The sequence below is a fragment of the Lynx rufus genome, unplaced genomic scaffold (genome assembly GCF_022079265.1).
Source record: "Lynx rufus isolate CCGP_SWC_20201006 ecotype Redwood Valley unplaced genomic scaffold, mLynRuf1.p SCAF_11, whole genome shotgun sequence".
Taxonomy (NCBI): Eukaryota; Metazoa; Chordata; class Mammalia; order Carnivora; family Felidae; genus Lynx; species Lynx rufus.
Window position 1 is genome coordinate 6,072,632 of NW_025814825.1, and position 17,005 is coordinate 6,089,636.

The 17,005-nt window shown below is 40.8% G+C and overlaps 1 protein-coding gene across 2 annotated transcripts in view; it reads left to right on the forward strand.

The window, feature by feature from the left end:
• Positions 1–334: 334 nt before the first annotated feature.
• NRBF2 (nuclear receptor binding factor 2) overlaps positions 335–17,005 on the forward strand; it is a 37,124-nt gene continuing 20,453 nt past the window's right edge. For both annotated transcript variants that reach the window (XM_047072831.1, XM_047072833.1), the window contains exon 1: positions 335–538. In XM_047072831.1, the coding sequence (XP_046928787.1) occupies positions 509–538 (30 nt within the window). In that variant the 5' untranslated portion in view covers positions 335–508. The remainder of the gene's footprint in view (positions 539–17,005) is intronic.

A 17,005-nucleotide genomic window follows, 5' to 3' on the forward strand; every position in this document is an offset into this window, starting at 1 on the left:
GGAGAGCAAGAGAAGGCGTAGCAATCTGAGGGATTTGGGGGAAAAAATCATGCTGGAAGAAAACCTGAGAGGCCAAGAGCACAACTCAGCCATTTTACTCAAGTTTCAACAAGGCTGCCCATCCCCTCGTGACGTCAGAGAAGACTTCAAGCAGCTGGAAGATACGCCTCTCGCGAGAAGAAAGATAGCCCGCGAGCGAGTGTACGCCAGTCGGGCCCCGCCTTCCCTGAGCCCCACCCACTCCCCGGTCCTCACTCCCACCTTGAACCAGCCACGTGTGACGCCATGACGCATGCGTGGCCGCGGCGCGGGGGGCGGGCCCGCGGCGCGCCACCGGAGGAGGAAGTGGTGCGGTTGTTGCTCCCTCTGCGCCCACTGCTGGCTCCCGGGGCGCGGAGAGGGGCAGCTGCCGCCGCCGCCGCTCCGTCGCCCTGCTTACTACTGTTTCCCTCCATGTGCTCCGGCGCCGTCGCTCCCCTTCCTCAGGCCGCCGTTTACCCCGGGGTCTATGGAAGTAATGGAAGGACCCCTCAATCTGGTGAGTAGTCCGCTGAGGGTCGTGTCCGCCCTCGGGAGCCTTTGCTTCAGGAGTCCTGTCGCGCCTCTAGCGTGCTGCTGACCCTCGAGGCTAGGAGGCGGGTTTGCGGGAGGTGGTCCTGAGGGGTGGAGGAGGGGGGCAGGCGTGGTCCCACATCGGCTACGCGAAAGGCTCCCCAGACGTTGCTCCCTCTGGCATCCCCGGGAAGCTATCACGTCTCATTTCCCGGCTCCCCGAAGCGTACCCTGCTGCAGTGCAGTGAGTGAGGGGCTTCCACCAGCCGGGAAAGCCACCTACTCTTCAGGCTAGAGGAAATGCTTCCACGCGCCACGTAACCACCTCTCTGCAGCCTGGAGGGGCACTGAAGCCGGCCAGCGCAGCAGTGGTGTGAATACTGGTTTTAACTTATAATACGTAGGGTCTGAAGTCTCAGCTTCATTACGGTGGAGAGTTGGAGTAATACCCCCTCTCACCCCCTTCTCTTCCTCCACCCATTCATTTCTCGCCTACATTCAGATGCGTAAACTGAGGATCACCCTTCTCGAATAAGTTGGAGACAGCTGGAAGAAAACAGGGCCGTCCCTGATTTTAGCTCCGTTTCATCACTTTAGGCATCGTGAAAATACGGTAGATGTTTGCCCCTTCAGAAAAAGCGCTCATAGGCCATTTACTTATTACTGTAGGCTTTTCTGATGATCTCATTAAAACAGAAACGAGAAGCACGAGTTCTTTTCTGACTGACCACTGCATCTTTTGGTTTCCTAGAGGGTACCTATTTTGGTTACTTAAGATTCCTTAAGGTTGTAGCCAGACAGGAGGAACTTGTACAGGCACAGGTTTGCATGCCGTTCACTTGCGCTGGTGGGCGATGTTGGCATTGGGGAAAGGGGTGTGTGGAGAATTCGTTTCTCAGGTTGGAACTCTGAATCCTAGTGTCGTGAAAGACCCCCGGCTTCATTTAAACCATTCTATAGAGAAGCAATGGAGCACGGTGGCTTAAGACTATAGATTCTGGAGCTCTACCGCTTCGGTATCAGTTCTGGCTTTGACACTTAATAGCTGTGTGACCTTGGGTACATTTGTTGTCCTCACCCTCTTTCCTGGTTTGTTGTGAGGATTAAAGGAGTAAATAGGTGTAAACAGTACCTTGTCCCTAGTACAGTGTAAGAGTTAGCTATTATAGTAATCAGACCATAAGCTCTTAATTTAAAATCTCATTTGTAAAATGAGGTTTGGATTTGCTGAGCTTGAAAAGTCTAAGATTCTAGGACCTAAAGCTGTTTTTCCCAAATGACTGGTGCCAGGTTAGCTGCTCTGAGAAGCGCCTCCTAGTTTTTTTTTTTTTTATTTTTTTTTTAAATTTTTTTTTTTTCAACGTTTATTTATTTTTGGGACAGAGAGAGACAGAGCATGAACGGGGGAGGGGCAGAGAGAGAGGGAGACACAGAATCAGAAACAGGCTCCAGGCTCTGAGCCATCATCAGCCCAGAGCCCGACGCGGGGCTCGAACTCCCGGACCGAGAGATCGTGACCTGGCTGAAGTCAGATGCTTAACCGACTGCGCCACCCAGGCGCCCCAGCGCCTCCTAGTTTTAAGTTAAGCCCACCCCCACTGGTAAGAGTTGTTTACACTTAAAAAGAATTGGACTAGATTTGTGAGTTTTTAAAAACCAGGGACACATCTTGCACTTTTTGTTTTTAAGGTCACATATAGTTTACAGTGAAATAGAATGGGTGGCTCAATACTGAAACTTCACAGGAATATTATTAGAAATAACCAGCAGTTTACAGAGTGCTTCAAAGTTCAAGTGTCCTTGCAAAATGACAATTGGTTCAGTTCCAGTTAGCTTCACTTTATTTGGCCAGAGGCTGCAGTATATACTGAGCCAAGTGCCCCACTAGTGTATGGTAGCTTGTGAGAAGATAGCAGCTGGGTGACAGTTGTAGATGGGGCAGCAGAATCACCAGTTTAGGAAAAATTAGTTAAATGGTGACAATAGTATTTTTATAGAGGAGAATTTGGGAAAGAGCCTCGTTAGGCTAGGATAAAATGTATGTGGACAAGTATCAGAAATTTGGCATCTTGAACTCTGAAACCATTTGAGATTTGAAAGATCTGAGTTGTAGCCGAGCCGTTAGAAGAGAACAGTTGAACAGAGATTAACATTTAACTTGAATGATTGGAATTGTACTTGTAAATAAGTACCAGTGGCAGGCCTCGGAATTTGTCACTCAGTTTTAAAAGACTGTTTTTGTTTGTTTTTGTTTTTTGAAGGTGATCACTTTTTTTATGTCAGTTAAACAACTTAGTATCAAGTTGACTGAACCTGAGAAATAGTTCTCAATACTAGGATTTAATGAGTACCTTTGAAAATCCCAGTAGTTTATACAGGCTTTTTCTAATGACATTATAGTGTAGTCCAGATTTGTTGTATAAGGACTTATTACAGTACCTAGATTTATAAATATGTGTTCTCAGAGCATCCTTGGAATTTAGGAAGAACTGCTTCCCAGTTCTACAGAGAAATAAGCCTAGACTGAGAGAAATTAAGTAATGACTTAGATCAGTGGGTCACAACTTATTTTAGTATCATGACCTTTTCTAGCAGTACTTCTGAATTAATGTACAGTACTCACCATTTTCATTTCAATATGTTCCTTATTTATATTGAACTGTGGATTCTGTGTCATTTAGTGTCTCTGCTTTAGTGTTGATTCTCTTGTGTTAGGTTTGGAGTAAAGGCCATATAGGCTTAACTGCTGGTAGTAGATTTTTAAGATACAGAAAAGACTGGTTCAACTTAGTCATTTTTTAAATTTATTTTTTAAATGTTTATTTTTGAGGGGGGCGAGGGGCAGAGAGAGAGACAGGATCCGAAGCAGGCTCTGTGCTGACAGCAGAGAGCCAGTTGCAGGGCTTAAACTCACGAACTGTGAGATCATGACCTAAGCCACCCAGGTGCCCCCAAAATAGTCATTTTAATATGTAATACAGACATTGTATTCTAGTTCTCTTGTTTTTGAAATTGGACAAACGAAAAATAAACTAAATCATATTTCCATTGTTGGGGGGAATAGCTAGTCTTTGGACTGAATAAGTTTTGTTTCATCAGTTTTTTATTTCTTTTTGTGAATTTTTAATATGGAAAAATTGTAACTTGTAAAGTTACTTGGTGTATATTTAGGCCTTTCTTTCCATTTAATTTTGGCAAAGGGGTGCTGTGCTGGTAGCAAATGTCAAAACTTGTGTGACATAATTTGTAGTTCTTTAATTTGTTTACTGCCTATTTGGGAAGTGATGTCAGACTAATTTACACATGACTGTTGCTCATGCTTTGCTTACCTACTCTGCAGACTCTGAGAACAGGGTCCATGTGACTGTGGCCACAGTTGTATGTTTTTGGCCGTATTAAGGGTGGTGAGAATGTTTGTTGAGTAACTGAGCTTCTCTCTAGAGTGGTCAGTTCTCATCTAAGACAAGGAATCCAATACCATGTTTCAAAGAATGGCCTTTTACATACCTGAATTCTTTGTAATTATCATATCTTCATTATGTTGGCAGTAAAATCTTTAAGGTAAAAATGAGGCTATTTTGAACCACTTCCTTGTTGCCCTGAAAAATTTCAAGGAAAGTTCATCCTGTCACAAGTTAGGTGGGGCTCAATGGAAGGACTGGGGAAAGGTGGTAGAGCACTAAGACTTACCCAACAATTACTAAGTGCTGGGATTGGCATCAGGCACTTTATATATACACTTGACCCTTTTTAAAAAATATTTATTTTTGAGAGAGCACAAGTGGGGGAGGGGCAGGAGAGGGGGACAGGATTCGAAGCTAGCTCTGTGCTGACGGGCTGACAGCAGTGGGCCCCAATGTGGGGCCGGAACTCAAGAACCACCAAATCATGACAAATGAGAACATAATTTAAATATGCCTCCATTGTATTACCAGTATTTACATAAATTTAAATATTTGTTTCCATGACCCTAACAGTCTTTATTTATTAAATGTTTCACATTTTTATTTAAATTCCAGTATCACATAATAATAGTTTCAGGGGTAGAATTTAGTGATATCACTTACATATAACCCCCAGCGCTCAATCACAAGTACCTTCCGTAATACCTGGCACCCATTTCGCCCATCCCCCTCCCACCTCCCTTTCAGCAACCCTCAATTTGTTCTCTATAGTTAAGTCTCTTTTATGGTTTCTTTTCTTTTCTTTTCTTTTCTTTTCTTTTCTTTTCTTTTCTTTTCTTTTCTTTTCTTTTCTTTCTTTCCACTATGTTCATGTGTTTTGTTTCTTAAATTCCACATATGAGTGAAATCATATGGTATTTGCTTTTCTCTGGCTTCTTTCACTTAGCATAATACATTCTAGCTCCTTCCACATCGACGAGATTTCATTCCTTTTGATGGCTGGATAATATATATACACAATATTCCAGTGTGTGTGTGTGTGTGTGTGTGTGTGTGTGTGTGTGTATATACATACATACACATATACACCACATCTTCTTTACCCATCAGTCGATGGATATTTGGGTTCTTTCCATAATTTGGCTGTTGTCAGTTTGCATTCCCACCACCAGTGCAAGAGGGTTCTCTTTTCTTCACATCCTCACAAACATCTGTTGTTTCCTGTATTGTTAATTTTAGTCATTCTGACAGGTGTGGCCTGATACTCATTATAGTTTTGATTTGTATTTTCCTGGTTATTGATATTGAGCATCTTTTCATGTTTCTGTTAGTCATCTGTATGTCTTTGGGAAAATGTCTATTCATGTCATCTGCCTATTTCTTAAAACTGGATTATTTGTTTTTTAGGTATTGAGTTTTATAAGTTCTTTATATATTTTGGATATTAACCCTTTATCGAATACGTCATTTGCAAATATCTTCTCCATTTGCAGAGGTTGCCTTTTAGTTTTGTTGATTGTTTCCTTCCCTGGGCAGAAGCTTTTTATCTTGAAGTCACAATAGTGCATTTTTGCTTTTCTCTTGCTTCTGGAGATGTGTTTAGTAAGAAGTTGCTATGGTAGATGTCAAAGAGATTCTTGCCTGTGTTCTCTGGGATTTTCACTATCTCTTGTCTCACATTTAGGTCTTTCATCCATCTTGGTTTTATTTATTTTTAAATTTAATCTTTTAATGTTTAGTTTTGAGCGAATGAGTGTGTAGAGAGAGAGAGAGATAGAGCATTGGCGGGGGGGGGGGGGAGAGAGAAGGAGACACAGATCTGAAGCAGGCTCCAGGCTCTGAGCTGTCAGTACAGAGCCTGACATGGGGCTTGAACTCATGAACCACGAGATCATGACCTGAGCTGAAGTCGGATGCTTAACCAACTGAACCATGCAGGTGCCCTGATTATTTTTTTATTTTTTTAAGTAGGCTCCACGCCCAGCACGAAGTCCCACGTGAATTCTGCCCCTGATCGAGACCTGAGCTGAGATCAGGAGTTGGACCCTTGGGGCGCCTGGGTGGCTCAGTCAGTTGAGCATCTGACTTCAGCTCAGTTCATGATCTCACAGTTTGAGTTTGAGCCCTGTGTTGTGCTTTGCACTGACAGAGATTCTCTCTCTCTCTCCCTCTCCCTCTCCCCCCATTGTGCATGCATGCACACACTATCAACAATAGCCAAAGTATGGAAAGAGCCCAAATGTCCATGATGGGTGAATGGATAAAGAAGATGTGGTATATATATACAATGGAGTATTACTCGGCAATCAAAAAGAATGAAATCTTGCCATTTGCAACTACATGGATGGAACTGGAGGGTATTATGCTAAGTGAAATTAGAGAGAGACAAAAATCACATGACTTCACTCATATCAGGACTTTAAGAGACAAAACAGATGAACATAAGGGAAGGGAGACAAAAAATAATATAAAAACAGGGAGGGGGACAAAACAGAAGAGACTCATAAATATGGAGAACAAACTGAGAACAAACTGGAGGGGTTGTGGGAGGGGGAATGGGCTAAATGGGTAAGGGGCACTAAGGAATCTCCTCCTGAAATCATGGTTGCACTATATGCTAATTTGGATGTAAATTTTAAAAAATAGGGGCGCCTGGGTGGCGCAGTCGGTTGGGCGTCCGACTTCAGCCAGGTCACGATCTCGCAGTCCGTGAGTTCGAGCCCCGCGTCAGGCTCTGGGCTGATGGCTCGGAGCCTGGAACCTGTTTCCGATTCTGTGTCTCCCTCTCTCTCTGCCCCTCCCCCGTTCATGCTCTGTCTCTCTCTGTCCCAAAAATAAATAAACGTTGAAAAAAAAAAATTAAAAAATAAAAAAAATTAAAAAAAACCCAACAGTAGGAATTTAGAAATAAAAGTAAATATAGCATAAAAAAATAAACATTAAAAAGAAAATTAAAAAAAAAAAGAGTTGGACACTTAACTGGCTGAGCCACCCAGCCAACCCTCATCCATTTTGAATTTATTTTTGTGTATGATGAAAGAAAGTGGTTCACTTTTCCTCATGTTGTTCAGTTTTCCCAGCTCCCCAAAGACTTTACTAATAGTCTACTGTTGACTGGAAGTCTTACCAATAACATAAACAGTAACACGTATTTATATGTTATACATATTATGTATTGTATTAACAATAAACTAGAGAAAAGAAAATACTAAAGTCATAAGGAAAATACTTTATAGTACTGCACTGTATTTATTGAAAAAAATCCATATATAAGTGGACCATGCAGTTCAAATCCACGTTGTTCAAGGGTCACCTGTGTTATTTATCTTCTTAGTAGCTGTTATTTCCCCATTTTACTGATGAAGACATTGACATGCAGAATAAGTGGTGACAGTGGGATTTGAAAGCAAGGTTCTCACTAAAATATTGGTCTTACTATTAGATCAGTGTTTGCCCATGTTTTGACTGGGATCCACAATTAGAGATTCTTACATAATGATCAGTACACACATACATATGTATATACTATGTAGAGCTGTCACATTATGCATATGTCTCTTGGGATTGTGTAAAATGCAAGGGCCCTCATAAATTTCACCCAAAACAAAAAAAGCTGAAACTGAAACATTATGATGCCATAAATGTACGTCTGTGTGTATATGCACATATGTAGAGTATGTATATATATATTTATAATACTGTGTATCATGCACTCTAATATTTACTAAGATTTTTTAAAATGCTGGTTTTGGGACGCCTGGGTGGCTCAGTCGGTTAAGCGTCTGACTTTGACTCAGGTCATGATCTCACTGTTCCTGAGTTCCAGACCTGCATCGGGCTCTGGGCTGACAGCTCTGAGCCTGGAGCCTGCCTCGGATTCTGTGTCTCCCTCTCTCTCTGCCCCTCCCCTGCTTGTGCTCTGTCTCTGTCTCTCAAAAACAAATAAATGTTTAAAAAAAAAATTTTTTTTAATGATGGTTTTGACCCACTAAATTGATTTCAGAACTCATTGGTGGATTGTATCCTGTAATTTGCCTTCACAGCAGATGGCGGCAGTTCTGAAAAAAAGCAACTGAAAATGAGGTAGAAAAAAAGATGCAGCAGAGCTGCGTGTGGGAGAAGTTGATCCTTAGACTTAAAATCAAAAATAGGTCTTGGCCTTCTCTAACACTTGAGCAGTTATCTTAAGTGTGATTGCATTATATTAGTTTGACCGAGGTCAATTCAGTACTTACTCTTAGGAGATACTACTTGCCTGTAGGAGACTTACAGTGAATTGATGGTGGAAGGGAGAGTGAATGCGACTTCTCCGTTGCTCTCTATTGAAGACCCTACCACAAGGTTCAAGAGTACATTATATTTTCCTCTGCCTTTTTGATATTGTGTTTGGTATGGTGTTCCTTTTCTTGTCATCTTTACATACACAGCTTTCCCCAGGGACACGGAAATAATTAAATGGAAAGTAATAGAAAGTAACACTGTTTCCTTTGGGGAAAAAAGACTATTTAATCTGTATTTAAAGAAAATTTTTTTGACGTTTATTCATTTTTGAGAGAGAGAGAGTGAGCAGGAGAGGGGCAGAGAGAGAGAGGGATACATAGAATCAGAAGCTCCAGGCTCCCATCTGTCAGCACAGAGCCAGACACGGACGGGACTCGAACTCATGGGGCTCCAGCTCATGGGGCTGGAGCTCACGAACCGTGAGATCATGACCTGAGCTGAAGCCGGACGCTTAACGGACTGAGCCACTCAGGCACCCCAATCTTTTTCTGAAGCAGTTAGCATGTGGAAGTAGAAGGTACTTCTTGGTGGCTGCAGTCATTAAGTGATCTAGTTTTAGCTAGGATTTTCATTGGTTGCAGGTGATGAGAGCCACTTCAGATTAGTTTATGCCAAAAGGGATAATTTATTGAAAGGGTAATTGATTGGAATCCAAAGAAAGGTGCAGGAAGGGCAGGGCTACATTGCAGGTAGGTCTAAGAAAGTATGGGACCTGAGGCTTAAAGATGATCAGATTCTCCCTCTGCCATTTCAGGCTTGACTGCTTTATGTCTCTGCAGGCTTAGTTAATTCCTGAATGTCACAGTAGTTAGAACCACTTAAAACTTTCTTGACATAGTCTCTGTCCCTAAGTTTGAAAATGCAGTGGAATGAATTCTTTAGTGTCCAGGGGATGAGGTAATTAAGAATATGGCAGTTTCCACAAGAATCATATTGATTTTCTGGAAGAAGAGCAGTTCACAGAGACCAGTGGGATGTGTGTAAAGCGTTGGCTCTTCTGAGGAGGATTCAGCAAGGGAGGAATCTGTACAGGGCACACGGTAAGACATTACTGTTTTACTTTTTATAAAGGTTTTAGACATTTTGTAGTAGCATGCTTTCATTTTTTTTTAAACTTAAAAAAAATTTAAGTTTATTTGAGAGAGAAAGAGAGAGAGAGGGAGAGAGTATCCCAAGTAGGCTCCACACTGTCAGTGCAGAGCCCCATGCAGGGCTCCAATTCACAGACTGTGAGATCATGACCTGAGCCGAAACTAAGTCGAATGCTTAACTGACTGAACCACCCAGGTGCCCCTCGTGCTTTCATTTTTAATTGAGAGGGAGTAGGAAAATTCTGATTAAAATGTCCTAGAGATTGGGTGGATGAAATAGTGAATGAAGTAAATGCATCAAAGACCAACTCTTTTTCTGTATATATGTATATCCATATATATATAGTTATTTTAAATTTTGATGCAGAATTTGATTCTGATATTTTTCTGAAATATAGTAATGTTCTGTCAGCATTTTCCAGTCTTTGGTTTTGTTACCAACTTTTATTTTTATTTTTTCTTTTTTTAATGTTTGTTTTTAAGAGAGAGAGGGGCGGAGACAGTGTATGAGTGAGGGAGGGGCAGAGACAGAGGGAGACACAAAATCCAAAGCAGGCTCCAGGCTCTGAGCAGTCAGCACAGAGCCTGATGCGGGGCTCAAACTCATGAACCATAAGATCATGACCTGAGCTGAATCAGATGCATAACCGTCTGAGCCACCCAGGCGCCCCTGTTACCAGCTGTAAACATGACTTCTTCCATTCTTCCCTGCAACTTACCATTCATTCCCTCGTCCAACTAACCAACAGATATTACGAGTAACTACCTTCTTGTCAGGTACTGTTCTGGACCTCAAGGACTTAACAGTGAATAGGACAAAGTCCCCAGTTCTTACAGAACTTTCATCCCATGTCTCTAGTTTTCTTTTCATCTATTGTATCCTCTGTCTGTATTTTCTTTAACATCTTAAGCATAGTTGCTTTGAGTTCCATGCTGTTAATTTCAACATGGATTATCTCTGGATCTGTTTTCATTGTCTTTGTCTTTATTATCAACCACTTTTTCCTACTTCACATGCTTAGTAAGGTTATTTTAACATTTCATGCATTGTGGATGATATGTTGTAGAGACTGAAGTTAGCATCTTCCTCTAAAGAGTGTTTTGTTCTGGTTGGTGGTTAAAATACTGGCAGATCACCGTGATCCATCTAAACTTGGTTTTAGGCTTTATTAGGGTGGGTCTATTTTAGTTTTACCCATAATGCCTAGAGTGTGATTCTTACTCCTGGGGCTGACCTTTCTGGGTTCTCAACTGAAAGTCTCCGGTGTTCACCAGCATCCCTATACTCTTCAGGTCTAAACTACAGCCTGTCTTTCCAACATCGTGTAGCTTGTGAAATGTCTGCTTAGAGTGTCTGCTAGGCCTCCTGGAATTATAACCTGGTGCATGTGCAGCTTAGATGTTGGCTACAGACCTGAAAGGACTTTTGTATGCATGTTTTTAGGTTGTCGTCTTCAGTGTAATTCTTTCCAATCCTGGACCCTCCTCAAATTCCAACCTTTTTGCTCTACTCTTCATTTCTTTTCCCTAAGTAGATACCACCTTCTGCTTGGGTTTTGTTTTTCTGCACTGCATTTTGGAAAGTGCTCTCAGAAAGAAAGCCTCACCTTGCACTTTTTCCTTTTCTTAAAGTTGTAGCCTTCTGTTATTTTTTGTTCAGTGTAAAATGTTGTTTTTGTATATTGTATCCAGCTTTGTAATTGTCTACAGCTGGAGGGTAAGACAATGCTTAGCTTGCTCATCTCCATGAGAATTCAAGAGGTTCTCAAAGCAAAATTACATCAGTTTATTAATAAACTCTAAATGCCAGAAAGTACTTAAATATGAGATTATAGTATCATGAAATCTAATACTCAGTGATAGGGTATCACAGTCTTACGAGGATTGGCCAGTCACTGCTTTCCCTATTTAAACATTATCTATTTCTAGGGGCATCTGGCTGGCTCAGTCAGTAGAGCACACAACTCTTGATCTTGAGATTGTGAGTTCAAGCCCTATGTTGGGAATAGAGCTTACTTTAAAAAAAAAAAAAAAGATTTATTTCTAAATAGAATTTGAGGCAGCTTACAATAAAAGACAAAGATGCCATACTATTAGTATATGAGATATGAGTTATACAGCAACTTATTCCAAAATTTAGGAGCTTAAAACAGCACACATTTGTTTTCTCATAGGTTCTGTGAGGCAGGAATAACCATATGGCTTAGCTGGGTCCTGCTTCAGGATTTCTCATAAGACTGCCATCAAGGTGTCATCTGGGGCTGTGGTCCCATTTGAAGGCTCCACTGGGGCAGGAGCTGCTTCCAAGCTCACTCACATGGCTGATGGTAGAATTCAGTTCCTTGAGGACTTTTGAATCAGCTTTTGGATTCAGTTCCTTGCTGGCTGTTGGCAGACTACCCTCAGTTCCTTCCCTGAGAGCTTTTTGGTAGGGCAGCCTGCAACATGACCCTTGGCTTTATTAAAGTGAGTAAGGGAGGGTCACCTGGGTGTCTCAGTACCCTAAGCCTCCTGACTCTTGATCTCCTCTCAGGTTATGATCTCAAGGTTCCTGAGATTGAGCCCCTTGTCAGCTCTGTGCTGACAGGTGTGGAGACTGCTTGGGATTCCCTCCCTCCCTCCCTCCCTCCCTCCCTCCCTCCCTCCCTCTCTCCCTCTCTCCCTCTCTCTCTGCCCCTCCCACCTCTCCCCAGCTCTCTTTCTCTATCAAATCAACATTTTAAAAAAGTGAGCAAGGGGGGAGTGAATGCTACCAAGATGGAAGCCAGTGTCTTTTGTAACCTAATCAGAGAAGCAACATCCCCTCCCCTTTGCTGTATTCTATTCCTTAGATGCAGGTCACTAGGTTTAGTGCACATTAGAGGGGAAGAGATTACATACGGGTATGAATACTGGAAGGCAGGGGTCATTGGGAGCTATGATATAGCTATGATATAACTGCTTACCAACAGTTGTTGATAAAGAAGTAAAGAAAATAAGAAAATCAACAAAGAATATCAAGAAAATATAATTTTGTGGAACATCAAACTAATAAGCTGCACAGCAAAGGGAATCATTAACAAAATGAAAAGTGAAAAGGCAACCTGCTGAATGGGAGAAAATATTTGCAAATCATGCATATGATAAGGGGTTAGTGTCCAACAAAATACATAAAGAATTCATACAACTCAGTAGCAAAAAGAACAAACAGTCCAATTAATTTCAGACAGAGAATCTGAAAAGACATTTTTCCAAAGGAGACATCCACATGGCTAACTGGTACGTGAAGAGATCCTTAATAATCACTGATCATCAGGGGAATGCATATCAAAGCCACATGAGATACCATCTCACCCATGTTAGTGTTTATTTTTGAAAGGGGGAGGAGGGGCAGAGAGAGAGGGAGACATAGAATCCAAAGCAGGCTTCCAGGTTCTGAGCTGTCAGCACAGAGCCTGATGTGGGCTCACAAACTCACAAACAGATCATGACCTGAGCCGAAGTCGGATGCCTAACTGACTGAGCCACCCAGGCACCCCTCATCTCACCCATGTTAGAATGGCTAGTATCAAGAAGACTAGAAATAGCAAGTGTTGGCTGGGATGTGGAGAAAAGAGAACCCTTGTGCACTATTGGTGGGAATGCAAATTGGTGCAGGCACTATGAAAAACAGTATGGAGGTTCCTCAAAAAATGAAAAATAGAGACATCATGGGGCACCTGGGTGGCTCAGTCAGTTAAGTGTCCAACTTCAGCTCAGGTCATGATCTTGTGGTTTGTGAGTTCAAGCCCCACATCAGGCTCTGTGCTGACGGCTCAGAGTCTCGAGCCTGCTTTGGATTCTGTGTCTCCCTCTCTCTGCTCCTCCCCTGCTTGTGCTCTCACTCTCTCTCAAAAATGAGTAAACAGTAAAAAATTAAAAAAAAAAAAAAAAAAAGAAAAATAGAGATACATATGATCCAGTAGTTCCACTTCTGGGTATTTGAAGAACACAAAAACACTAACTTGAAAAGATATACAGACTATTGGTAACAACCAAGATATGAAAATAAGTGCCCGTTGATGGATGAATGGATAAAGATGTGGTATTTATATAATGAATATTATTTAGCCACAAAAAAACCCAGAGTCTTTCCACTTATGAAACATAAATGGAGATAAAGGGCATTATGCTATTTGAAAAAGTCAGAGAAAGACAAATTTAAGTGATTTCACTTACAGATGGAACTTAAAAGGCAAAACAAAACAAAAACCCAAACTCATAGATAGATTGGTAGTTGCCACGGTGACTAAGGTTAAAATGGATGAAGGAGGCCAGAAGGTACAAACTTGCAGTTATGAATAAGTCCTGGGATGCAATATATAACATGGTGACTATAGTTAATAATACTGAATTACATATTTGAAAGTTGCTAAGACAGTAGACCTTAAAAGTCTTGAGCAGAAGAAAAAATTTTTTTGTAACAGTGTATGGTGTATGATGTTAAAAGACTTACTGTGGTAATTGTTTTGCAATATATACAAATATCAAATCATGTACACCTGAAACTAAATCAATGTTTTGTATGTCAACTATACCTGAGTTAAAAAATATATATATCCAAAGGACACAGCTACTAATGATTAGTTAACTGTGACCTATTAGAATGATAAAAGATAATTAGGACAGAAAAGAAAACACCATTTTTTTTTTTATTTTTAAGTATAGTTGACATAGTGTTATATATTAGTATCAGGTGTACAACATAGTGTTTTGACAGTTGTATACATTACTCAGTGCTCACCATAATTAGTCACCATCTGTCACCATACAATGTTATTAGAATATTATAGACTTTATACCCTATGCTGCACTTTTCATCTCTGTGACTTATAAGTGGAAGTTTTTATTTCTTAGTCCTCTTTACTTCATCTGTCAACCCACCCTCTTCCCTGTATTTATGAGTCTGTTTCTGTTTTGTTAGTTTAGAAAACACTGATTTTTATGAAAGATTTATACATTTTTATAAGAAATCCAGAGGGTTAAAACAGACAAAAAATTGAGCTCATTTATTTACCAGCTAGGGAGATGAAAATGAGTTAATGGAGTTGAAGCTCTTGAAGAGTGTTACATTGCCTTTTCTGTCTAACAGTTTCCTGGTCAATGTTGATACTTTATTTAAGAAAAAAAAAAGCTTAATTTGGTCAGTACTCAAAATAGATGCATTCTTAAACATTAAATTGAATTGTTAGTGAAACCACTCAAAGACCTGGAGTGTCTTTTATCCTTTCTGAATGAATATGAAATATTAAGATAAAGCCTTTTCCATAAATCTTACTGTATCTTGAAATACTTGGCAAAAGAAAAACGTGTTAACAGAATTAAAATATATCAGTGCCCAGGGGCACCTGGGTGGCTCAGTCAGTTGAGCATTAGACTCTTGATATCGGCTTGGGTCATGATCCCACAGTCATGGTGGGATGAGCCCCTTGTTGGGACCCACCCTCACTGTGGATCCCACGTAAGATTTTCTCTCTCTCCCTCTCCCTCCCTCTTCCCCCCCCCTTAAAAAAATTAAAGATATATATATATATATATATAGAGAGAGAGAGAGAGAGAGAGAGATCTACATAGATATATATATGTATATGAGTGCCCAAACTGCTTTTAGAATCTCTCACCAACGTTTTCCATTTCAGTTGCTTTTTGTTGCTGTTTTGAGTTACTGAAGAAACATAGTTATGGACTTAACATTTAATGGCTGTGATTCTACCAAGAACAGTATTTAAAGAGATCAGTTTTAAACTAGAGATTTGTTTTAAATGTTTGTTTATTTTTGAGGGAGAGAGACACAGAATCTGAAGCAGGCTCCAGGCTCTGAGCTTACCAGCACAGAGCCCAACATGTGGCTCGAACTCACGAACATGAGATCATGACCTGAGCCGAAGTTGGACGCTTAACCGACTGAGCCACCCAGGTGTCCCTAAATTAGAGATCTTTAAAATTTGTTTTAAAAATAAGAGGTATTAAAAATAATCATAAAAATAAGAAATATTACCAAGATAATTTTCCTATAGTATCTTCAGTTAGGGGAAAAAAACAAAACAATTTAGTCTAGTCTCCCCAACCTATATATTGTGAACTTAATGGCAGGGATTGCCATGGCTTTTATTGTCTTTTAACTAATTTTCACTGTACTCTCATTTTAGAGATGGGAAAACTCAGGCAGAAAGTTAAGAAAGCCAGTTTCATGTGTCTAATAAGTGTTCAAACTAAGATTTGAATCTAGGCAGTCAAGCTCTGTACAGAGACTCTGCTTGCTGGGTGTGTAACAGGAGCTTAGTAGGAACTGTATTTTATTATTATTTTTTTTTGAAGTTTATTTATTTGGAGGGCAGGGAGGGGCAGAGAGAGAGGGAGAGAGAATCCCAGGTAGGCTTCTCTGTGCTGTCAGTGCGGATCCCACAAACCGGGAGATCATGACCTGAGGCGAAATTAAGAGCCTGCCGCTCAACTGACTGAGCCACCCTGGCACCCCTGCATTTTTTTTTAAATAGGGAATTTGATTGCTGTGGTGCCAGATAACCTAGAGCAGGTGTGTATTTTTAAATGAGATGTAACTCTTGAATTGGCAGAGTGATCAGAGCTTGAACTTTACATGGGAAGGTTTTACGGAAGTCAGGACAGGTATGAGATCCTATTCTCACCACTTGAGAACTTTTTGTATGTTTCTTTGGTATTTAATAATTTATTCTGTTATTATGGAGCTTGAAGTTTATTTAGGGAGTTGTACTTCATAGTACAACGTAGAAAGTGGTTAATATCATCAGAGGCATAGAAGAGGCAATCTCAGAGAGTATCTCTTCCTGCTTTGCAAAGGGTGTCCCAGAGCCAGCAGCTTCAGCTACATGTGGGTAGACTCTCAACCCCCTGTTCTAGACCTACTGAATCAGAGTCTGCATTTTAACCAGATCCCCAGGTGATTTGTATTCCACTAAAACTTGAATAGCACCGATATAGTCCATGTCTATTGTCTTACAGGTTCATCACCTGTAAACAGACCCTGAAGGATGAAATAATTTAGCTGGTTAGTGGGAGAGCCAAGACTTGTGCCCAGAGCCCTGGCTTCGTGGTAGGGCTGGATCTGCACTTTGCCGTCCACAGTTAGGAGATACTTTGGAATTTCAGAGGTTTGTCTCTTATGTAGGGCTTCTTTCAAAGCTCAGAAAGGTTAAGGCACATGCAAATTCACCCCTTCCTTTGTGGGTTCCCCCCCACACACCTAGAACCTTGTTGATTGCCACTTGCTTTAACTATATTATCAGAACACATAGAGAAATCATGTTGATTATAACTTAGTTTTCTTCGTGTATATTCTCTTCCCAAAAGATCTGTGTCATTTCTAGGTACCAAAAGATACTCCTGTGTTCAGGACGTATTTTATGCTCAGTTAAAAGTATTTTAAGCCCCTAGCCATTTCTTTTACCCATCATTATTTTCAGGAATAAATTGAGACTTAGGGACAAAGCTTGTTTAGTTATTATTTGAAGAGTAAACAGCCTCTGTAACAGTTGAAATGGATGATCTTGCTTTTAAATAGTGTTGTGTCTTCCTGGCATAAATAGAAGGGAAAATGTAAACAAGCATGCATTGCTGATTTCTACTTTTGTCTTCACCTCTGTTTTACATTGAGTGTGATTTGCAAACATGCCCAGAATA